The sequence below is a fragment of the Prionailurus bengalensis genome, chromosome C1 (genome assembly GCF_016509475.1).
Source record: "Prionailurus bengalensis isolate Pbe53 chromosome C1, Fcat_Pben_1.1_paternal_pri, whole genome shotgun sequence".
Classification (NCBI taxonomy): Eukaryota; Metazoa; Chordata; class Mammalia; order Carnivora; family Felidae; genus Prionailurus; species Prionailurus bengalensis.
In genome coordinates, this window is record NC_057345.1 from 31,152,143 (window position 1) to 31,177,795 (window position 25,653).

Here is a 25,653-nt window from a genome sequence, read left to right on the forward strand (position 1 = left end):
AGCAGCATTTTCCAAAGTGTGTACTGAACCAGGAACATATATTTTACTTTATGCTAATAATATGTGTAAAAGGGTTCTCTGGTCAAATCAGTTTGGGAGACATTGGGTTAAATAAAAGTGAACAGTTTTCTTTATTGCAGGACTGTTCAGAGATTTGACCAAGGAATCCTTTTTTTTTCTAGGACTATCTCTCAGGTCTTTTGGTCGGTGGAACACACTTTGAGAAATTCCTGGTTTAGAGGAAAGAACACCACTGGCTTTGGAATCCTTGGCAAGTTACCTAATTTCTCTGAATATTAATTTTCCTAACCTTAAACTGGGGATAATAATACTTGCCTTGGTGGTGGTGTGAAGAATAAGTGAGAGGTATATAGAAACACTCAGCCTAAAGCTTGGTACCTCATAAAAGTGTTCGAGTGGTAGTTGTTAATATTACATAGGCTACTTCTTTTTCTTGCATTTATGCTTGTTGTTCATATCCATATTCCTTAATATCCTTACCAGAAAGTGAGGGAGGAGAAAGTCAAATAATTAATTTTAATAAAGTGTTAGTAGTTTTATTAAGAGGTTTGGTGTTTAGAATAAAACTACAAATAATGTGGGAATCATTAGCAAAATTAATTTATCTTGCTATCTGCTCTGTTAGATGAGTATTGAGATCAGAATATACTTCCCAAGTTATATCAACCGAATTTTTATTCACTAAAAACAAACCAACAACAAAAGATATCAAACTATCGTCTTAACCTTGACATGTTATGAGGTATGTTATCAGACTTTCATTTTTCCTTTCTCCTAGTCAATAAATTGATTGCACAAGAAGGACCTTCCTTTCTGCAAATGCGAATAAAACATTTGTTGAAATCTAACTGCATCCCTCAGGCCACTGCTTTATCAAAACTGTGTGCAGAATCTAAGGAAATTTCAAATGTGTCATCTTTTCAGCAAGCCTATATCACATGCTTATGTTCCATTCTCCCGAATGAAGATGCTATTAAGGAGGTGAGTAAAGCAAATAAGTGCTGTTGTCACTCACGCTTACTATGAATTTAATAGATTTTGATAAATGTTGCATGCCAGGATGAAAACCAAGAATTATTTTTTTCTGGCTGCTAAAAAGTGCCGTATTAATTGTATATAACTGTTCAACAGAGTGAATATAAAGTTATATCTTACAGGTGGATTTGAAAGTAGATAATTAAAGAATATGCAGGTGGGTATTTATGTGTTAGGGCAATGGTTTGCTTTGAAATTTTCAAATGTAAAAGGTGTTTTTCTTTTTTTTAAAGTAATGATTTCTATATGTTTGGGAAATACAGAAATTATTAATACTAACATCAAGGGATAAACTAAAGTAGGAATGTCACTTAGCTTTCATTTAAGGAACTTTACACATGTAACTGTAAGCGGAGAAATATGGGACTTTAGAACCTGTGAATATGTTTTGAACTATAGTTAAATGCACAAGCTGGGTACCGTGGAAAATAATAAAATAATTGAATCTTTTTTAAAAATTATTTTATCAGTCACATTGCATTTTTTAACCCGAACCCTTTTCTTTAAAATGTTGGAATTCGTTTTCTCTAATCGTTTTTGATAAATTACATAGGAAAAGGTGAATAATTTCTAGCTATATTCTGTCATCTACCTATAATTCTCCTAGATCTGGTACATGGATTCTCATTTTACTTCTCTGTTAAACCTTTCCTATTAAAGGTAATAATCCCAAGGATCTGATTTTATGCTGTAGTAATTCTTAAACTTTAATGATAGTTTCAACTTACAGTTTTATTTATAATATCCTACTCCAAATGCAACTCTCTCTTTCCAGCTCACTCACTCCAGGACCAAAAGTCTATTGATCCCGCTTGCCTTCATCCTCCTCATGTACTCCTTCCCCTCCTTAAACTCTGCTTTTCCATAGTCAATCAATATTATCACTCCCTAAGTTTCTCGACTGGTCTCTCCCTTAATTGTACTTATTTGACTAACCACCATCTTGATTATCTCTAAATCTTTACCTACTCTCTATCTTTTCCTGCATCATCGGGGTCAAACTGGGGTGGAGAAAACCAGCCTACTGATTTTACCAGTAATCAGTCACACTATATTTTTTTTAGGCTATTTGCTCTCCCACTTTCATAAAGTACTATTTCATACTGTGTCCTTTCTAAAAATTTTTTTTTTTCAACGTTTATTTTATTTTTGGGACAGAGAGAGACAGAGCATGAACGGGGGAGGGGCAGAGAGAGAGGGAGGCACAGAATCGGAAACAGGCTCCAGGCTCTGAGCCATCAGCCCAGAGCCTGACGCGGGGCTCGAACTCACGGACCGCGAGATCGTGACCTGGCTGAAGTCGGACGCCCAACCGACTGCGCCACCCAGGCGCCCCGATACTGTGTCCTTTCTTTTCAAATGTATACTGTAATGCCTTTTGCCCCATCACACTTTGCATTGATGAACTTTCTCCCTATTTCTCTGAGGAAATTGAGGCAGTTGGAAGGGGGTTTCTGTAAGCTGCTTCCATGACATCTATTCACCTACCTGTATCTGTGCGTGCGCACCTTCTCTTCCATTACTAAAGATAACTGTATCTGTTCTCCTGCCTAAGGCCAGTCCCCCCCTGACTTCAGTATCATATCCCATCTGCTGTCGCCCCCTCAAGGATAATGCTTACAGGACTTTTCTCTACTGTATCATCAGTTCCCCCTCTACTGCAACCATCCTATCAGCATTTATGCTATTACTTCTTTCATCTTTAAAAAAGAAATCTTTAGATTCCACTTCCCCATCCAACGACCACCCCATTCTTCTCCTGGCCTTTCAGCATAATTTCTTGAATGAATTGTGTGAATTTACTGTTCTAACATCGTTCTCCTCGAACACATTATAATATGGCATTCAGCCCTGCCAGTCTATCACATCACTAAATCCAATGATGATTTCTCAGCTTTCATCTTATTCAATCTGACTTCTTAACTTTTCTTTTAAACATTTTTTTTAGGTTTATTTATTTATTTATTTAGAGAGAGAGCACAAGGAGGGAAGGGACAGAGAGAGAAGGGGAGAGAGAAAAATCCCTAGCAGGCTCCAAGCTGTCAGTGCAGAGCCTGACACGGGGCTCAGTCTCCTGAACCCATGAGATCCTGACCTGAGCCAAAGTCAAGAGTCGGCTGCTTAACTGACTGAGCCACCCAGGCACTTTCTAGGGTATTGCATTCTCCTGGTTTTCTATGCACCTAACTGATTAGTCAGTCTTTCTTAGTTCTAACCTGTTCTTCCTCCTCATCTCTCTGTTGAGTAAATGTTACAGTACTCTAGGACTCTGTCCTTGTGTGTCCTCTCTTTTCTACCTACAAGCATGCCCTTGGTGACTTCTTTTAGATTCCTGTTTTTAAATACCAACTGTTTTCTGCATCTCAAATGTTTTATCTCCAGCTCAGTCCTCTCCTCTGAACTCCAGACTCACATATCCAGCTACCTAATCACTATCTCTACTGGTATGGCTAATAGCATCTCAGACTTCATATGTCCATAACTAAGCTCCTGATCTACCTGATATTCAGGCTTTGTTTTTATGCTCTTTCTTCCAAATGAAGTCAATTGCTGTCCAGTCTCAGTGTTGCAGGTGAAGGGGGGAAGGTAGTGAATAACCAGCTACCATTTTTTTTTGAGTCCTTACTGTATGTTAAATGCTATGCTGAATGCTTTATATATATTTTGTCACATTTAATTCTCACAACTCTTAGCTCTGTTTTTATTGGTGAGGAAAATGAGGCTCAGATCAAGTAATATGTTCATGCTTACAAAGCTTAAAGTGGTTAAGGTGAGATGCAAACCTGAGTTTGGTATACTACTACTAGTATTAAAAATGCAGGATAATATATATCATCCTAGGTGATAAATACCTAAGGGTTTATATGCCGAATGCTGTGTTAGGCATTGTGTTACAAAAATTAATTCAGAAACTTCTGAACTGACCTACTTGCTTTTTACTCTCACTCTCTACATTTTATTCTTACCAAAATTAACTAGAATAATATCTTTAAAACTTAAAGTGGGGTCATGTCACTTCCTGATCAACAGCTTTCCATCTTCTTCATAATGAATCCAGAAGGCTTTATTCTATGTGTCATGGCTCCTGGAGACTTCTCTAAACATCTCTGACAGTATCTTCTACCATGTAATGCTCATTGCTCCATAGCAATTTGCTGTTGTTTGAACAAACCAAACACATTCCTGCCTTAGATCTTTGTGGTTGCCATTTCTTTTGCCTAGAATGCCCGTCCACAAGATACTTGGGATGGCTCGTTCACTTAACAGCATTCACATCTCACTGCAATATTGCCTTATCAGAGACCTTCTTCACTGTCCCATCTAAAATAGTGTCCTGTCAGGGTGCCTGGGTGACTCAGTGGGTTAAGCATCCGGTTCTTGGTTTCAGCTTAGGTCATGATCTCACAATCGTGAGATCGAGCTCTGGGTTGTGCTCCATGCTGCTGTGGAGCCCACTTGGGATTCTTTCTCTCCCTCTGCTCCTCCCCTGCTTGTGTGCATGCACACTGTCTCGAGTAAATAAAAGAAAAGAAAATTTATACTATCCCCCTTCTCTGTCCTTTTTTTCTTAATACCTGTTATCGTTATTATAAATATATAGACGTCCATCTAAAATGGCCTCTGTCACTCTCTGTCCCCTTACTTACCTGTTTCTTCTTTATGTTTATATTACTACTTCTGCTAGACATCATATTTGCTTCTTTTCTGTTTCCTCCACTAGGTTGAAAACATTGTAAGGATGAAGACATTGGTTTATTCACCACTATATCTCTACATTCTGGAAGAATAGTTAGCAGCGTAATAGGCATTTATTCATAAGCAACTAACTATAATCCCATATGCTAATTTTTTTATTTGCAGTGTTGGGAAGGGTAAGGAGATGGGAGACTGCTTATCTCTAATAACAGTTGTAGTATTTTGTGTTTGGGAAACCTAATCAGAGTTAAGTTGTAGTAATGGTTACATTCAGCACCTGATACATGCCAGAAAATTTCAGAAGAAGCAAAAATGCTAGATCATGGACTTGATTCCTCTTCATTCTATAATAATAACAACTTTTCCTTTAATGTCTCAGCCTTTTATTTAAAACTTTTGTTTGTAGCATTGTGTGAGGTACTGGCAAAAACAGAAGGGTGTGTATGGCTTACTTTGGTTGCCAGAAACAGATACAGGAAGATAAGTACTAAGCTGTATGATACTGCCCCTGAATTCAATAGAAGTGGGGAGAATCTTTGTTGACTGGCATATAAGGCTTTATAAAAATTGATCCTTGATTTGGACCTTGAAATAATGTTAGGGTTTGGATGGGTAGAAAGAATGGTTTGGGGATAGCTGACTTTGGTAGTGAAGGCGGAGAAATGAATGTGTATGTTGCTGAGGCCCACTAGGGAACACCTTGCCATGGCAGAGTGGGTGTTGAGGTCTTGTGAGAAATAAGACCTGTTGGGTGGGGAGAAGGGGGAGGCCTTGGAAACTCTAGTGAATTAAAACTGATTTGATGCAGTAGAAATTAGAAAGGTTTTGAAGGTGGGGATTGAAATGACAAACAGTATTTTAGGAAGCTTAGAAAGAAGATATATTAGGCTTAGAAGAGATTGATTGGAGTTAGCAAGAGGACTTAATGTCAAGAGACTCATGAGGCCTGGGAGACTGGAAGAATGACAGTGTTCCGCTAACTGATCAGAATGGCAAAGAAGAAAGATATGGACAACAAGGAGGGCTTGGGAGAATAATCAGCTTTGTTTTGTCCATGACTTTCCTGGTTTATTAATAACAAGACAACAAAACAGGATTTCTTCCTGAAGTTACATAATTAATTCCTTTCAACAAATTTGTTGAGTTTGTAAGGAACGAAGTTAGAGGAAATGTGATTTGATTCTCTACAACAGAGGTTGGCAAACTATGGCATGTGGGCCAGATCCACCCAACTACCTTTTTTTGTAAATAAAGTTTTACCGGAACACAGTCATGCCCATTTGCTTATTGTTTATGGCTGTGTTTACAGTGGTAGAGTTGAGTAGCTGTAACAGACTACCTGGCCCACGAAGCTGAAAATATTTTTTACCTGACACTTTATAAAAAATGTTTGCCAGTCCTTGCTCTACAAGAATCAGATTTTCCAGTGTATAGTAAACATTGACTATCATTTAGTCTACTCCTGCATGGTTTACCAGTGATGAAACTGAAGCCAAGATGATAATGTTTCCAAGGCCCTACCTGCATTAAGCTAATTAGAGAGTTCAAGCCCAGGCTAGAACACAGATCTCCTTGCTTTCTGGCCAGCCTTTTTTTCCACTGTACAGCTTATTTCCAGTTGGTAAATATAACGAGCCATGTTATAATAGGAAACATCTTAGTGGTATATCATCTATTCATATTTATACATTTATGTATAGGTGTGATTTAAAACATTATATAATGATTGAGATTAATTACTTAAATATATCAATGCAAAAACATTTAGCACACATCATAAAATTTTAAAAGGAACACTGGTACCATCATAATTAGTCTCACCCAGTTGTGCTTTCTTTTGCAACTGACAATAGAATTAAAGAGAATCTTTAAAATTTGCTTTGGAAAAGTATAATGAATCACTAGACGTTCATTAATCGGGTTTAAAATCAGCATGTGTTCTAAAGTAGCAGAGTTCTATACACATTTGCCATCTACTTCAACTGAGTTCAGAAGAGTCAAATTAACTTGAGCAACAGCTGGGAATAAGAGTATGTGTATGTTGGCTCCTGTGGGTATCACCATAATGGGTGTGTGTAATAGGAAACCTCTGCTGGGGAAGATTTAGCCAGACACATACAATTAAGATTACTTGAGGGGATCACCTTGAAAGCCAAAATTCACAACCCCAAACTCAGAACCTCAGTGGAATCCTCAAGTTTCAGTTTCATTTAGAATTGAATGATACGATATTACTATTAGTTCCGCACATGAAAGATTTTTAATGAAAGTTACAGACTTGGTCATGGCCTAGTGTCCCAAGTGGATGTTTCCTATATTTTTTTCATTACTGAAGGAGGAAATCTTTGCAAAGATCAAGTTTTCCACATATAATATAAAGGATAATGAGATTGTAAACATGAAGCCCTTCTATTATTACGAAGAGCCAAGGAATCTGTCAGTAGAACTCTTGGCACAGTTAAGGCAGGAGTCCATTTCTGTTTTAATCCCTGAATGAACTATTTCTTCAGTGTCTAATGTTAATAGACACAACAGGAGAGGCTTCTTTCTTTTCTTGATGTGGGAAGAAAAAGACAAACAGTACCTAATTTACTCACTAGTCTAGCACTGTTGGGAATTGACATAATCACTAGGTATAGATGATAAACAGCAAATACATTTAAGCAGGATCCATTGGGAATTCAGTTTGGGAGTAGAAGAAAAAGTAAACAGGAGCATAGAAATTTCTTAATTTAAGGTGTAGCTTAAATAAGAATCAAGATTAAGATCGATCTTGAACAAGGAATAATAACAAAGTGTATAATTACATTTAAAATTGAAGTGTAAATAATTTTACTTTATTGTATGGGGAATGAAACGTACTCTCAAAAAATACATTAAAGGGATGCCTGGGTGGCTCAGTTGGTTAAACTTCTGACTCACTCTTGATTTCGGCTCAGGTCATGGTCTCACAATTTGTGAGACTGAGCCCCATGTTGAGCTGTGTGCTGACAGCATGGAGCCTGCTTGGGATTCTCTTTCCCTCTCTCTCTGTTCCTCCCCTGCTTGTGCTCATTCTCTTTCTCTCTCTCTTTCTTTTTCTCTCTCTCTCTCTCTTGCTTGCTCTCAAAATAAACTTAAATACATTAAAGGTAGAAAGGCTGTATGAAGATGTTGAGGGTTTGAGTATTTAAATATTTTCTCTCCTAATGCAGAGATCTTTCAAATAGTTTTGAAGAGACATCTTCCCAGGGCAGTTTACATCTGGATCTTGCATCTGGTCTTGCTTTCGTGGGTTATGTGTGGGTATTTTGGTTGATGTAAGATTATACTAGTGAGTCATGGAGAGTTAGATGTATAATTTTCAAGAATTTAGTAGGACATTTCAGGCTTACATACACACAGCGATAGGGTTTAATTAGAAGCATCAATGACCATTACATGCAGGTAACCACTGGTGTTAACCTAGTGCTGGTCTGTGGTATTATTGCAGTTTAAAAGAAGTCTGATTTTTAGAAGCATGGCCTTTTTTCCGTGTTGTGTCTCTGAACCTAACAGGGATGATTCTCCCAAAGGTAGACCCAGGTTTATGTGAAATGTAGACTTGCTAACTGTAACTGCTACCTTTTTCCTGTTGGAGGATACATGTGACAAGAGTCTTATCTGGATAACCTGAAATCCACTTTGATTCCCTTTTGAGAAAACATCAGCTTCAGTTTAAAGAATCTGTTATGAGGAACAAATGATTTGCATTGTGCCTCAGAACTGATCAGGGGAAAAAAAAGGAAAAAGATCAGGAAAATACTAAATTCAAAACCAGTAATCTAGAGAAAGATAAATGATAAAATATTCCAGTAATGGCACTGGCCAGAATACTGGTTTACCTTGGTAGCCTAATAGTGAAAATAAGAAGGCAGATATGCTGCCTCTACTCCCTTTCTCTTATGCCAGTTGGCTACCTGTTAGACCATTGGTATTTAATTGCCAGATTATTATGAAAGTCTTCTAATTGCATTCTTGTCCCTACAGTTCACTTTCTACAATACCCAAGATGATCTTTTTTCTTTCCTTTTTAAAATAAAAGTATATATTTTGTTTATTTATTTTTGAGAGAGAGCGCATACACATGTATAAGCGAGGAAGGGGCAGAGAGAGAGGGAGTTGGGATCTGAAGCAGGCTCCTCACTGTCCTCACAGAGCCCCATGTGGGGCTCAAACTCACAAACTGAGATCATGATCTGAACCAAAGTCGGACACTTAACTGACTGAGCCACTCAAGCGCCCCTTGAGATAATTTTAGATTCACATATTATTGTAAGAAACAATATAGACATACTTTCCAGTCATTTAACATATATTCATTGGAGGACTCTGTTAGGTAGTAGGGATACAAGGATGAACAAGACACGAGGGAGAGGAACAGCAAACAGTATTCATACACTGTGAGACTGAGGGGAGAGTTCTGAGTTCGAAATGAGGCGTTCAAGTCATCAGCATTTGAAACCACAGGGCGAATAAGATTAACTATTTCAGAACCCTGGAAATTAACTAAAGGCTTACTACAATCCAAAGAGGTTTTATTCAAGGAAAACCGATGAATCTCCCAAAGAACAACTTGATGCCATTTTAACTTGTCCTGCTTCCTGTCTCTTCCCCAGCTTCACAGTAACCTTGAAAACAAACAGCCTCAAAGCTACAGTAGTAGTAGCCTATGAAAACCAGCAGCCTAGCAACCAGCTGAGGAAGCAGAATGAGCTTTGGAACTCTGCAAAAGCCCATACCTAGCATTGTCACTATTTGATCTTTGTGGCAACTTCTGAAAAGTTCCATTCTCAAGACTTGTCTTTATTTGACTCAGAGCTCACAATGACAAAAGCTGTGTCCTCAGTATGTATTTGTCAGAAACAATCAGTGTTAATTGTTTAATGTGACAGTGGTCAGAGGAGGCATTACGAGTCAGGCTAACAAGAGACTGCCCAAAAAGATTAAAAAAGAAAAACTGGGATATGGGACGTCATACGGGACTTTGAAAACTTTTGATGTATTGCTAGGATTCTGGAAGGTAACAGGGCTCTGTGTCTGGTGAGGAATGACCTAAAATGGCCCTAATCTCGAGGCTCTGCACAGGTAGGAAATGAAAGGCAGGGCAGAGTTTTAAACTGCCTACTGAAATATTGAAAGTATGCCCCAATACACAAAGCTGCTTGGCAAAAGCAGAGACTTATTCAGGCATTTAAGTAAATGTCTTCAATACATTGAACATGTAGCTGACCATTAAGCGAACCAAGCAGAGGCTGTAGTGGCCACACATGACAAAGAATGTAGACTTTACAGAATTAATTCTAGGAAAGTCACTAAACCATCAGGCAAAAAGATCGATGGACTAGAATCCAGAATCTAGAAATAAGCCCTTCACACTTACCACCAGTTGATTATCTATGTGAATTCCAAGACAGTTCAATGGGGAAAAGAATAATCTTTTCAATGAACGGGTCTTTAACAACTGGATATCAGTTGCAAAAGAATGAAGCTTGATCCTTAATACTGTATGCAAAAAATAACTCCAAATGGATTGTAGATATAAATATATAAATATAATACAAATATAGATTATAAATACATAATTTATATACAAATATATTATCTATAAAATATATTAGATATAATCCATATTAAAATATAAACATATAATATGTAAATATTATGCTATAATATATAAATGTTAAATATAAAGTATGACATCTTAAAATACAGGAATAATTATTTAAGGCTTTGGATTTGGCAGTTGTTTCATATTTGACACCAAAAGCACAAGTGACAAAAGAAAAATAAGACTTCATCCAACTTTGTGAAAGGACATCAAGGAACAGCAAAGTTAATCCACAGAATGAGAGAAAATATTTGCAAACCATATATCTTATAAAGGATTTGAATCTAGAATTAATGAAGAACTCTTACAAGTCACCAGTAAAAAGACAAGTAATCTAATATTAAAAATGGTTGAAGGTTTTTTTTGTTAAATTAATAGACTTTTTAAAAAAATTAATACATTTTTAAAAGCAGAAACAGTTTACAGAAAGTTTGAGTGGCAAGTACACAAAGCCCTTACCCCACATTTTACCTGTTAACATCTTGCCGTGAGTGTGTTACATTTGTTAGAATTGTTGAACTAGTATATTATTAATTAAAATCTATAGTTTACATTAAGGCTCACTATCAGTGTTACACATTCTGTGAGTTGTGACAAACATATAATTGTGTGTATTTGTCATCACAGTGACATGCAGAATAGTTCCCCTCTTCTGAAAATGTCCTGTACTCTGCTTATTTATCCTTCCCTCTTTTTCCCCAGGCCCCTGGCATCCACTGATCTTTTTACTGCCCCCACAGTTTTGCCTTTTCCAGAATGTCATATAGTTGGAATTATGTAGTATGTAGCCTTTTCAGATTGGCTTCTTTCACTGAGCAGTATGCGTTTAAGGTTCACCATATCATTTTATGACTTCATGCTTCCTTCTTTCCTCTCTTTCCTCCCTCCTTTTCTTCCTTCCTTCCTTCCTTCACCAAACTCATATTCCTCTCTGCCTTTCTTTTTTCTTTTTCTTTTCTTTTCTTTTTTTTAAACAAACCAAAGTCCATGGTTAGGGTTCAGTCTTTGTGGTGTACATTCTGTTATCTGAAGTTCTTGGGAGTCTAGTCCTGCTGCTTATTATGTATACTGCATTTCTGGAATGGCTGGTTTAGTTGTACTTTTTATAGTTTGGGATTGTGAGCTCAGTTTTGATGGAAGTGGGTGGAAGCAAGGAGTGCTTTATTTCTGAGAATTCTAATAGGGCTTAGTTAGCATATGTCTCTATAAATCAGTTTCAGTTTTCCTTCTGCCAGGTGATTCAGAGATGTTACCAGCCAGAACCTTCTTTTTATTTTATATCATTTTTCTCACTTTGGCATTATTAGACAACGGAGTAGTGTTAGGGCAAATTCCAAGTTTGAAGGACAGGTTATAAATTCTCAAGTATTTTTTTTTTTTTTAATTTTTTTTTTCAACATTTATTTATTTTTGGGACAGAGAGAGACAGAGCATGAATGGGGGAGGGGCAGAGAGAGAGGGAGACACAGAATCGGAAACAGGCTCCAGGCTCTGAGCCATCAGCCCAGAGTCTGACGCGGGGCTCGAACTCACGGACCGTGAGATCGTGACCTGGCTGAAGTCGGACGCTTAACCGACTGCGCCACCCAGGCGCCCCTCAAGTATTTTTTTTATCCCACCAGAACCCAGGTTGAGATTGCTATACAAGTTTTCCTGCTGTGTGCCTTATTTTGGTCCACCCGTTCTCTGAGTTTGTAGCTCTATTGGGGTTCCAATTGTATGCAGAAGTCTCACTGCCAACTTCCTGTCTCCAGGTCCAAGCTTTATCATCTGTCCATGAGTTGTAAAACACAAGCCTCTTAGTGAGATTAGCAGTGATCCAGCAAGTTAGGGCGGTTGTCCAGTCACACTTGAACACTTTTTTCCCCCTTCATGATTTCTTTTACTTCTTTAATGTTCGGCTGTATGTTCTATAAAAGGCATTTCTGTTTTACCCAGGATTTCTAAGTGCTTTGCCACAGGAGAATTTTCAGGCATTACTCTTGTTCAGGACTGGCAGGAAGGTATGTAATCATTATATGTTAAATTCACAGGGTAAGGTGGTATGTTTCATCTTTGCCACCAGAATTTCCAGCATTAGCCACTTTTTGCCTTATGCTGTAAGTTGTGATACTTTGTAAATACACATAGCATTGATAGTGCTTATGCATGATTTATAATTTTGTATTAAGTGTAGCAGACTTTGTTATGAAGTAGATTTTAGTAAGGAAAGATCTGGAGGAACTAGTTAGGATTTTGAAGAGGTTGAAGGTGAGAACATGGTATGGAATGAATGTTCCTGACTAATCTTTCAGGTCCTTTTAAGTTCCTAGCTGGTTCTGCTCACTATCCTTCCATTCCAGTTCAATAAATGTTTATTGACAGCTCTTAGAAACAAAACGATCAACATGTCCTCCAGTCTCCTGCTATCATTAGCCTATATCCTTTATGGAAATTGGCAAAAAGGACCATGTTCCACTATGTCCTCCTTCATACGATTGCTTCCAAAGGTCTCCCTTCTCTGAGGAAGAGCCTCATGCCAAAACTTAGGGCTTGGCAAGCTGACTGAATTTCAGCCTCCATTAATATACTTAGCTGGTTACCTCTGTGTAGTATGAAACTGTACCCTGATATCCCCCCAAGAGCTATTTTCTTTGAAGCCTTCTTTGCTTACTCTAGTCTGCATTATTCTTATCTCCAGTCGGTCCCATTTATTTATTCTGTGGCCACTGTTATTTATCTTGTGGTTCTCTTTTATTCCAACAAATATTTATTGATGTTCCCCCAAGTGCCTGGTACCATTGTAGGCACTGAAGATACAGTGGTGAATAAAAACAAAGTTTTGCCCAAATGGAACTTATATTCTCATAGGCAAGATGGATAGTAAACAAAAAAAGTATTGGGGCACCTGGCTGGCTCAGTCGGTAGAGCATCTGACTGTTGATCTTGGGGTTGTGAGTTTAAGCCCCACATTGGGTGTAGAGATGTTTAAATAAATTAAGGGGAAAAAAACTTTAAAACAATTTTTAAAAAAGAACTAAAAAATTATTTCAGTACCTATCCAGGAATTTCCTAGACACTCACTGAAATTCTCGGAAGCTTGTCAGTGACCTCATTTTAATTTACTGTAGCTGAAAAGTATTTTGTGGCATATATTTGGTTTTTAATGTGGTCTTAAGCTTTTCTTTTTTTTTTTTTTTAATTTTTTTTTTCAACGTTTATTTATTTTTGGGACAGAGAGAGACAGAGCATGAACGGGGGAGGGGCAGAGAGAAAGGGAGACACAGAATCGGAAACAGGCTCCAGGCTCTGAGCCATCAGCCCAGAGCCTGACGCGGGGCTCAAACTCACGGACTGCGAGATCGTGACCTGGCTGAAGTCGGACGCTTAACCGACTGCACCACCCAGGCGCCCCTGGTCTTAAGCTTTTCTATTAGAAAAGGTTGGGGACCATACTGTGTCTTATTAGTGAAGTGTTAAAAAATATGTCATTTTAATTTACCTGGATTTTCTATTTTAAAAATTTTTTATTTAGTTTTGTTACTTTATCATAACTCTTTTTCCTCTGTATTCAAGAAAATACAGGTATTTGGGGCAAAATACTGATACCCTCTTCAATTAAAAATATTATCTGAGTGCTTGCTTATTTGTCACATAAAGATCCTAAAGCAGGCACTAAGTAGGTTAAAAGCATGAGATAAGACACCAGCTTTCAAAGGACTTAGAATCAAGCAGAGTAGGTAACAGACTGAAGGAACTCTGGCTTCAGTTTCTTCACTTGGAAGAATGATGAGATTTTTTTTCATTACTTAAATGAGAGTGTAAAAAAAAAAAGTGGTGGATGCCCCTGTGTTATTAGCATAGATGAGTATGTGTGAGGCAAATGAGTTCTTGAATTGGAAGGTTGTACAGAAACCCCACTATAAACTAGTCCTGTTTTGTCAGTAGAAACCTTGATGGAAGTAAAACAATGAAGGTAATGGATAATAAAAAAAAATATATGTAAGTTACCATTCTTATTAGGTGTTACGGACCTCTTAGAAACTTCTTTATCAGGCATATATTCTAAAATGTCAGGTAAACAACAATATTAAGCATGAACTAAAAGCATGCTAGTACTTAAAATTTACTAGGAAGTGGGTAACGTTTGGAGAAAGTTGAGGTTAAGTTCGAGAAGTTGGTAGAGGTTGGATTGGTACAGGAGCAGGCAAGGTTACCAGCAATCTTTGTGGTAGTCTCAGAAAAGGCACTAAGATACTGGAAGAGCAGAAGGCGTCTACTCTTAGGAAACCACTAGAGTTGATACTCCAACACTATTGCTAAATTACCATTAGCTGACTAGAAATAATTTATTTCTGTTTCTCCAGTTCCTTGTTCATTCTTACCTGTTGGCCCTTGCGATGTGTTTTTCTTCCTCTTTGGAACAGTTTTCTTATTTCACTCTACCCTTTCCCATGGCTTATCTCTACTCATTCTTTAATTCTCATTTTAAATGTGACTTCATCCAGGAAGTTGTTTTTGATCCCCCAAATTTGGGTTAGATCTCTTTTTATCAAAGGTAGGAAAAATACTCTGTACATCCCCATTGTAACAGTTAATATACACTGTAATTCTTAGCAGTTGCTGCTGCCTCATTTGTTATCTGTGGCTGGACTGTGACTTCCGTGAAGGCAAAAATCAGGTTGGCTTGTATCCCCAGTACTTAGCACAGCACAGGTACTTATTAATACACAGCACTGCTTTGAAAGACATGTGCATTTTAATTTTAACATGTTTTTTTCCTGTGGCATTTTGTGAACAGAGGATTTTGGATATCATATAAGACCGTCTTCAGAAATTCATAGTCTAGTTAGAAAGCCAAAGTTCAAAGCACATGTAAAAAAAGTAAAATAATAAAAGGTAAAGGCCACTGTGAGTCACTAGTTCAGAAGTTGCCCCAAAATGGAATAAAAAATAGCCCAATTAAAAATGTTGATAAGATGCTGTGAATTCAGAGTAAGGCAAGAGATCGTTGGATGCTAGAGTAGTCTATGAAGGAAGTTTCAGCTGAATGTTGAAGGATGGGGAGGATGGGTTCAGCAGGCAAGAGGAGGAGGGCTGTTTGTTTAGGCTTATACACTAACTGGTAGTGTTCATCTTGGTAATAAATCATTTTTGTAATAAATGTTTTGTGTTTGTAATAAATAGAAATAATAGAACTACGTATACCTTCTAAACAACTAGTCTGGATTTTTCATATCATTTCCTCCTCCCCCGTCATTTTAGGTTAATGATTTTTGACTTGAAGTCTACATTTCTAATTTATTTCAGTTTTATCCCTTTTTCTTAATACTTTGGTTCCAAGGTGAAAGCTCATATCTCTCTGAAGTATACCCTTTTAAAATGAGCTTCCCTGTAGGAATAAAATGACGTGAGATTAGTTTTTCATTTTATTTACTGTTACTTTTTATTATTAGCCACAGTTGACTAGAGACAAGAAACAGTCTCTTCTCAGGCTCATCTTTTACTTGTGAAGTAGAAATAGTATTGCCTGGGGGCGCCTGGGTGGCGCAGTCGGTTAAGCGTCCGACTTCAGCCAGGTCACGATCTCGCGGTCCGGGAGTTCGAGCCCCGCGTCGGGCTCTGGGCTGATGGCTCGGAGCCTGGAGCCTGTTTCCGATTCTGTGTCTCCCTTTCTCTCTGCCCCTCCCCCGTTCATGCTCTGTCTCTTTCTGTCCCAAAAATAAAAAACGTTGAAAAAAAATTTTTTTTAAATAAAAAATAAATAAATAAATAATATTGCCTGCATTGCTAATCTTACAGATTTATCATGCTGATAAAGTGAGATGATATCTCATTCAAGGTATTTGAAAAGGATAAAAAATGTTCTAGAAATGCAAATTGTATATTATTTCCATTCTAATTTATATGTCTGGCTTAGAGGGTTTCTCATGCTATTTCTCAGCTTGGAAATGTTATATGTTGCTGTTACATTGCAAAATCAAATTTTAGAATTCTGGGTTTTTGACAGGAGCTTTAACATGGCGTGGATAGTAGGTGGTTGCCCTGGAATAAATAGCTGTTTTCATTTGCTGAGGAATTTTCATTTCAGTCCTTCGGTCACTTCAGTTCTGAATACCCTGTAGTGGGCCTTTTGTCTCTGGATGACCCTTCTAATTCATTCAGCTATGGATGAGGACATGGTTGTTGAGGGCATCATTAAAATTCCATCCTCATTAAGTCTGATACGGTCTTTTTTTTTTTTAACCTGAAAACTGAATTTAAATTATGTTCTAGGCTTTACCAACGTAATTTTGCCTCCCAGTGCTCTTTAGATATAAATTTAAATCAGGTGTGATCTTGCATCTGCGAGTGATCTTTTGAAATGCTTTCTACTATTCTTAAGGTTGATTTTCTTTTTTTCTTTTTCTTATTTTTAAAATTTATATATTTCATGAAAAATTCTTAAGAGCTCTTCTGATGTGCTCCCTATTTGTCAATCCCTGTTAGAATATATATTTTTTAAACCTTAACTGTAACTTTAATAGGCACACATACCACATTTTTAATTGATGCATAATTGACATTGTATTATTTTAGGTGTACAACATAATATTCAATATTTATATAGGTTGTGAAATGATATCCAGATAAGTCTAGTTGATGTCTGTCACTAGACAGAGTCACAAAAGTTTTTTTTCTTATGATGAGAACATTTAAGATCTATTCTAATAACTTTCCAGTATGCAATACAGTATTAATTATAGTCACCATGATGTACTAAAACATATTAAATTCTTAAAATAACTCCATGAGGGAGGTTCTGTTATTTCCATTTTACACATGAGGAAACTGAGACACTAAGTCACTGAGAAGTTACATGACTTACCCAGAGTCACACAGCTAGTAGCTATAGAGCTGGGAAAAGAATATACACAATCTGGTTTTAGAATAATTGCTTTTGGGGCACCTGGGTGGCTCAGTGGGTTAAGCAACCGACTCTTGGTTTGGCTCAGGTCATGATCTCACAGTTCTTGAGTTTGTCAAGCCCTGCGTCAGGCTCTGTGCTGACACTGCAGAGCTTGCTTGGAATTCTCTCTCCTTCTCTCTCTGCCCCTCCCCTGCCCGCTCTCTCTCTCTCTCCCCTTCTCTCTCTGCCCCTCCCCTGCCCGCTCACTCTCTCTCTCTCTCTCTCTCTCTCTCCTTCTCTCTCTGCCCCTCCCCTGCCCGCTCGCGCTCTCTCTCCCTCTCTCTCTCTCTCTCTCTCTCTCTCTCTCACACACACACACACATACACTAAATAAACTTAATAAAAATATCTAAAAGGAAAAAAAAGAATAATTGCTTTTAACCACTATATCATACTGCTTATTGTGTCATCGCATTGTCTTTAAAAGACTAGAAAACAGACTTGTATGAGGTTCACTTTGTAAATGTGAACATTTTATCCTCATTAAACTTGATTTGTTTATCCCACTCATCACCTGTTTAGTGTTTTTTTTAATGTGTTCCAGACAATGCTATGTGCTGAGTTTTGAACAAGATAGACAAAGTCCCTGACCTCATTAATTTTACATTCTAGCAGAGAAGACAGATACTAAGTTCTTTGCCTAATGATTGAATTGTAGTTGTGATAGATGTTACAAAGGAGGAATTAAGAGTAGAGTTTTTGTATGTGGGGGTGTTTTGTTTTTTTTTTTTTTTAATTTTTTTTCAACGTTTATTTATTTTTGGGACAGAGAGAGACAGAGCATGAACGGGGGAGGGGCAGAGAGAGAGGGAGACACAGAATCGGAAGCAGGCTCCAGGCTCCGAGCCATCAGCCCAGAGCCCGACGCGGGGCTCGAACTCCCGGACCGCGAGATCATGACCTGGCTGAAGTCGGACGCTTAACCGACTGCGCCACCCAGGCGCCCCTGTGGGGGTGTTTTTTAATTGAAGTACAGTTGACTTTTGGAGGAGTTGTTTTTTGTTTTCAATGGATGAGAATCGAGTTTTTGTTGGAGATTCTGACCTAGTCTTAGAAGTGAAAGGATTGTATGAGAAAATAGCATGTGAACTAAGCTTTGAAAAAAGTCTTTCTGTGCCTACTTGAGGGTATGACTAAAATTAGATGTTTCGACCACCTGTTGGAACTGAATAGCACTTTGGAAAAGATGAACTAAACTCTTTTGTATCTCATTCACCCTGATATTCACTTCATTTATCCTGAAATTTATCACTGTTTTGTACATTTGGTGTCTGGTATAATTCACATTTATAAGGCTGACATATGACAAAGAGATTAATCATATTCTTTGTTAAGACAGGGAAGTGATAGAGTTGAGAAAGGATCTCTTTAGAGGTCTTAATCTCCTGTTTCATTAGTATGTAAAAAGAGCCCCAGAAAATTCTGATTTGCCCAGAGGTGGTTTTACGATTTCTATAATTAGTGTCAATGAGGGGCACCTGGCTGGCTCATTTGGTACTGCATGTGACTCTTGACCTTGGGGTTGAGGGTTTGAGCCTCACATTCGGTGTAGAGATTGCTTTAAAAAAATTGAATCCTTAAAAAAAAATAGTGTTAATGAAAAAGATGTATTTCTGAGTGTTTTAGCTGTTTGAACGCACTTATATCAAGTATTATTTTTTCTCCTTAACTCTGAGAAAGTGATACAAGTTTCTCAACTGGCCTCGTTTAGCCCTACTGGCTGTGAGGATAAGCCTTGTGTTTTTCTATCTGTAACTAGAGTGACTTGAATAAAACTGTAAAGGAAATAAAGAAAGAAAAAACAAAAGAAATTATACTTCCAAGTGAAAATAATCTGAAGTTATTATGCATAATTTGATTTATTTATATGGTAGCAAAGTTCATGAATAATTGAACTGTACAAAAATGCTTTTGTCTGTGTTGGGACTGCAGTGGAACTTCAGTCTATTCACTTCTCTTTAATATTTTCTAATATGATATAGTCCAGGAGATTTAGTCATAAGTTAATAGAAGAAAATTGTGTCCTTCTAATTGCCTCATCAATTGTCAAAGATAGAAAACCTTAAAAGAGGCTTCTTGTTACATAACAAAATATACAGGAAAGTCACCATTTTTATTTTGACTCCATCTTCTCATTTTTGATAGATTGCAAAGGTCGACTGTAAGGAAATACTAGACATCATATGTAATCTGGAATCCGAGGGTCAGGATAACACGGCATTTGTTCTTTGTACGACTTACCTCACCCAGCAGCTCCAAACTGCAAGTGTATATTGTTCTTGGTAAGTATATTTACTTTTTTTCACTTTATTTGTTTAGTACATAGTATGGCATTTAGAGTTTATGTAAAACATTGGCTTCTTTGAAATTTAAAGCCTAAGCAAATTAATTGATGACATGTGAATTACATCTTGCTTAGAAGCTAAACCATTTAATAAAAAATGTTACTGGTTTAATCTTTTCCAGAAGAGTCCAGAAATAAAGAGAGGGTAAAGAATTTGAGCTCCTCTTGATCATCTTATATAGAGGGTTGTCTGTTAACTTTAATACAAGTCTTCTTTGGAAATAAAATTAAGGCAACATGAGACAAATTGGTGTTAGGTCATTTTCCTTTACACTTACTATATCTTTTGGTAGTCATTTTCCCCTCTTATTTGGAAACCCATTAATTATCTAGGTTTCTAGGTCAGTCTTGCACTAGAGAAGGAAATCCATTTGAATAGGTAATCTCTTTTGAAACTTTGGTACTATATAGCAGAATTATATTAATTTGGTTTTAATTCAGTTTATATCTCGTTTGCCTACAGAGTACTTAGTTGCTAAAAAGAAAACAGTAAGTGTAACCTACGGTTCTTTCATTCCAACTGTGCAGAATCTGTTTAGGCCAAAAGGGCAGACTTGATACACAGGAGAGTTCTAGAATGTAAGACTGCCAGTAAGTATCAGATTAGTGATATGGATAATGCCATAGGATATTAGTGGAAGGTGCTCACTGTTTAAGAAAGGTGTCAAGGGAGAGGTTATATCAGAGCTTTAATTCAAAGAATGGGTTGGATTTGCATGATCTTGATTAGAGGAGCATGGAGAGATTTAGAACCTAAGGATGGCTTGAAGTTGGAAACGAACATTTTGATTGTAGGAAAACCCAGTAAAGCCCTTCGTGTGCTTTAGCCTTCATTGATCTCCTTTTGGAGCATCTGTGTGTATTTGTAGTTTTATTATTAACATTGTATCCTACTATATTTCTTCCTGTTTACTATTTTATATAGAAATATTATTTGTGTGCTATAAATTATCTCATAATAATCCTCATAATTATCATTGTGCAGATGAGGCAGTGGATGACCAGAGGAATCAGAGAAGTCTTGTGATTGCCCAGGGTCTCAAGGCTAAAGTGATAGAGCTGAGATTCACATCCAGGGTTTTTGACCCCTAATCCAGTGCTTTTCTTCTCCTGTGGTGGTTTTCTTGGTGCAGGGCCAGAATGCAGATTGCAGTCTTCTACCACTGAGTCCACTCTGCCAGAGTTATATCTCCTGTGAGAAGGGAGATAGTGGAACAGGGAGTTAAATATATTTTGTAATAATCACTATGGCATTTTGTTAGGAAACCAAAAAAGCGGTGCTAAAAATGAAAAGAATTAAGTAGCAGTGAGGGTTTTGATCATTAAATTAAGTAGAAGAGGTTCCCCCCGCCCCCACCATGCATTAGAGATTAGAGATTTTAGCCTCAGTAAAACAGATGTATTTACTTGAGGAACAAACCCCAATTTATCTTGTTACAGTTAATTTCTTTGCCTACAATGAAAAAATATCTGCTAGTGATAGCTAGATTTTCAGGGCAAAGAAATACACTAAATTACATATGAGATGTGTTATACATTACAGAGGGTTTGGGGTTTTTTTTGGATTTTTTTAAAGTTTTAGATGTACAGTATAATGATGCAACAATTCTATACATTATTCAGTGTTCATCACAATAAGTGTACTCTTAATCCCCTTCACCGATTTCATCCATCTCCCCTCTGGTGACAACCAGTTTGTTCTCTATACTATATAATGAGTATATTTTCATTTGTCTCTTTTTTCTTTGTTCATTTATTTTGTTTCTTAAATTCTGCATATGTTTTAAATCATATGGTATTTGTCTTTCTCTATTTCACTTAGCATTGTACCCTCTAGATGCATCCATGTTATTGCAAATAGTAAGATCTTTTTTATGGCAGAGTAAATTCCATTGTATATATATACCACATCATCTTTAACCATTCATCTGTTGATAGACACTTGGGCTGCCTCTGTATCTTGGCTATTGTAAATAATGCTACGGTAAATGTAGGGGTGCATATATCTTTTCGAATTAGTGTTTTTATGTTTTTTGGGTAAATACCCAGTAGTGGAACTACTGGATCATATGGTAATTCTATTTTTAATTTTTTTTTTTAACGTTTATTTATTTTTGACAGACAGAGAGACAGAGCATGAACGGGGGAGGGTCAGAGAGAGGGAGACACAGAATCTGAAACAGGCTCCAGGCTCTGAGCTGTCAGCACAGAGCCCGACACGGGGCCCGAACTCATGGACCGCGAGATCACGACCTGAGCCGAAGTCGGCCACCCAACCGACTGAGCCACCCAGGCGCCCCTCTATTTTTAATTTTTTGAGGAACCTTCATACTGTTGTCCACAGTGGTTGCACCAGCCTGCATTCCCACCAGTGGTGCATGAGGATTCCTTTTTCTCTAAATCCTGGCCAATACTTTTTATTTCTTGTGTTTTTTATTTTGGCCATTCTGACAGGTGTGCCGTGATATCTTATTGTGGTTTTGATTTGCATTTCCCTGGTGATTAGTGATGTTGAACATCTTTTCATGTGTTTGTTTGGTTATCTGTGTGTCATCTTTGGAAAAATGCCTGTGTCCTCTGCCTGTTTTTAAATTGAATTATTTGGTTTTGGGTGTGTTCCATTGTGTAATTTCTTTGTATATTTTTGGATGTTAACCCCTTTTCAGATATATCATTTACCAATATCTTCTTTCATTCAGTAGTTTGTCTTTTTGTTTTGTTGATGGTTTCCTTTGCTGTGTGAAAGCTTTGTATTTTGGTGTAGACTCAGTAGTTTAATTTTGCTTTTGTTTCCCTTGCCAAAAGAGACCTATCTAGAAAAATGTTTCCATGGCTGATATTGAAGAGATTACTACCTGTGTTTACTTCTAGGAATTTTATGGCTTCGGGTCTCACATTTAGGTCTTTCTCAATTTTGAATTTATTTTTGTGTATGGTCTAAGAAAGTGGTCTAATTTCATTCTTTTGCATGTAGCTGCCTTGTTTTCCCAACAGCACTTGTTGAAGAGCTTGTCTTTTTCCTGTTGTATAGTCTTGTATATTCCTTTGTCATATAATGACCATAAAAGTGTGGGTTTATTTCCAGCTTCTTTATTCTGTTCCATTGATCTGTGTGTCGGTTTTTGTGCCAGTACCATACTGTTTTGATTACTGTAGTTTTGTAGTATATCTTGAAATCTGGGGTTGTGATACCTCCAGCTTTGTTCTTCTTTGTCAAGATTGCTATTTTGAGGTCTTTTTTTTTTTTTAATGTTTGTTTGTTTGTTTGTTTATTAGAGTGAGAGAGCAGGCAAACACAAGCAGGGGAGGGGCAGAGAGAGAGGGAGACACAGAATCCAGAGCAGGCTCCGGAGCCCTGTGTGGGGCTCAAACTCCGGAACCTTGAGATCATGACCTGAGCTGAAATCAGATGCTTAGCCGACTGAGCCACCCAGGCGTCCGTGGCTATTTGAGGTCTTTTTTCATTCCATGTAAATTTTAGGATTATTGTTCTAGTTCTGTGAAAAGCTGTTGGTATTTTAAATGGGATTGCATTGAATGTGTAGATTGCTTTGGGTAGTGTGGACAATTTAATAATAATTGGTTTTCCCAATCCATGAGCATGGAATCTTTCCATTGTGTCATCTTCAGTTTCTTTTACCCGTGTTTTACAGCTTTCAGAGTACAAGTCTTTCACTTCCTTGTTTAGTTTATTCCTAGGAATTTTATTCTTTTTGGTGTAATTGTAAATGGGACTATTTCTTAATTTTTCTTTTGCTACTTTATTAGTATATAGAAATGCCACAGGGGGTGCCTGGCTCAGTCGGTTAAGCTTCGGATTCTTGATTTTGGCTCAGGTCATGAACCCATGTTGCGTGAGATCAAGCCTTGCTTCGAGCTCTGTGCTGACAGTCAGGAGCCTGCTTGGAATCCACCCCCCCCCCCCCCCCCCCCCCGCCACTTGTGCGTGCATGCATGCATGCGCTTACTCTCTCTCTCTCTCTCTCAATTAGTAAACATTTTTAAAAAATAGAAATGCAACAGATTTCTGTATATTAATTTTGTATCCTGTGACTTTATTGAATTCATGTATCAGTTCTAGTAGTTTTTTGGTAGAGTCTTCAGGGTTTCTGTATATAGTATCAGGTCATCTATAAATAGTGAAAATTTTACTTCTTCCTTACCAATTTGGATGCTGTTATTTCTTTTTGTTATCTGACTGCTGTGACTAGGATGTCCAAACTATGTTGAATGAAAATGGTAAGAGTGGACATCCCTGTCTTCTTCCTGAACTTAGAGGAAAAGCTCTGATTTTCACCGTTGAGTATGATGTTTGCTGTAGGTTTGTCATATATGGCCTTAATTAATGTTGAGGTGTGTTCCTGCTAAACCTACTTCGTTGAAAAGTTTTTATCATGAGTGAATGTAGTACTTTGTCAGGTGCTTTTTCTGCTTCTGTTGAGATGATTACATGGTTTTTATCCTTCTCTTGTTAATGTGACCTATCATATTGATTGATTTGTGAATAGTGAATCACGTTGCATCCTTGGAATAAATCACACTTGATCATGATGACTAATTTTTTTTAAGTGTTGTTGGATTTGGTTTGCTAATATTTTGTTGAGGATATTTGCATCTATGTTCATCAGATATTGGCTTATAGTTTTCTTTTTGTGTAGTGTCTACCTGGTTTTGGAAGCAGGGTAATGCTGACTTTGTAGAATGGATTTGTAATCTTTCCTTCCTCTTTTTTTTTTTTTTTTTGAAATAGTTTGAGAAGAATAGGTGTTAACTCTTCTTTAAATGTTTGACAGAATTCACCTGTGAAGCCATTTAGTCCTGGACTTTTGTTTGTTGGGAATTTTTTGATTTCTGATTCAACTTCACTGCTAGTAGTTGGTCTGTTCAAATGCTCTTATTTCTTTCTGATTCAGTTTAGAAGGTTATATGTTTCTAGGACTTTATCCATTTCTTCCAGGTTATCAAGTTTGTTGACATACAATTTTTCATAATCTTGTATAATCCTTTGTATTTCTGTGGTGTAGGTTGTTATTTTTCCTCTTTTATTTCTGATTTATTTGCATCCTCCTTTTTTTTCTAATGATTCTGGCTAAAGGTTTATCAATTTTGTTGCATTTTTTAAAGAACCACCTCCTGGTTTCTTTAGTTTTATTTCACTTATTTCTCCTCTAATCTTTTTCATTTCCTTCCTTCTGTTGGCTTTGGGCTTTGTTCTTTTTCAGCTCCTCGAGGAGTAAGTTTAGGTCATTTGAGATTTTTCTTGATTATAAAGTAATTTTAAAACTATAATCACACGGTTCTTTTAATATTCCTAATAGAGCTTCCCTTCTAGAGTGACCTATAGCTTTATTCTTCTTCCTTTCTTTACTCTGACACATTAGCCCTTCCAAGGATGTTAGCAGCTGTAGGATTAATGCTGCTCCACGCAGCAGGAAGGGATTAACAAGGATTTCCCTCTTGTTGGCCTCCTGAGGAGCTAGAATGAGTAAAGGAAAGAAAATATTTAGTCACTTCACACTTGGGTAAAAGTAAGCTTCTTCCAAGCAGTTTAAAGAGAAATAGAATCTAAAATTTTGAAATTTGGAATCTTTTTTTTTTTTAACCCCTTCTGTTGTTTTCATAGGTGTTTGTTTGTTTTGCTAATGGGATATTGGAGTGGGATATTTGAAACTTAGGAATTCTGTAAAACATGTGACTAAGTTGGAATCTGATAAAAGCAGTCACTTATTTTTAAACACATATACTAGAATTTATTTATCGGAAGTGTCATTCTTGAATGTGGTCATCACAGAAGATAGTATTTGAAGTGTTAACTATGTAACTGTTACCCAAAAGTTTTTTTTTTTAATTTTCTTAGAAATTTCCTTTAGAGATACTTACAAACCACAATAAAATATATCCTATTACTTTAAATCAGCCACCATATATATGCTTGATCTCAAAAGGTATATTACTCAGCTTATTAATTAACCATGGCCCCAAAAGAATTTTGGCTCTGCA

General features: G+C 37.1%; 1 protein-coding gene across 1 annotated transcript in view; it reads left to right on the plus strand.

Moving 5' to 3' along the window:
• The window catches only part of RLF (RLF zinc finger), an 86,034-nt gene that overhangs the window by 44,250 nt on the left and 16,131 nt on the right, over positions 1-25,653 (plus strand). The window contains exons 5-6 of the mRNA XM_043578719.1: positions 800-1,002; positions 19,455-19,591. Of these exons, the coding sequence (XP_043434654.1) occupies positions 800-1,002; positions 19,455-19,591 (340 nt within the window). The remainder of the gene's footprint in view (positions 1-799; positions 1,003-19,454; positions 19,592-25,653) is intronic.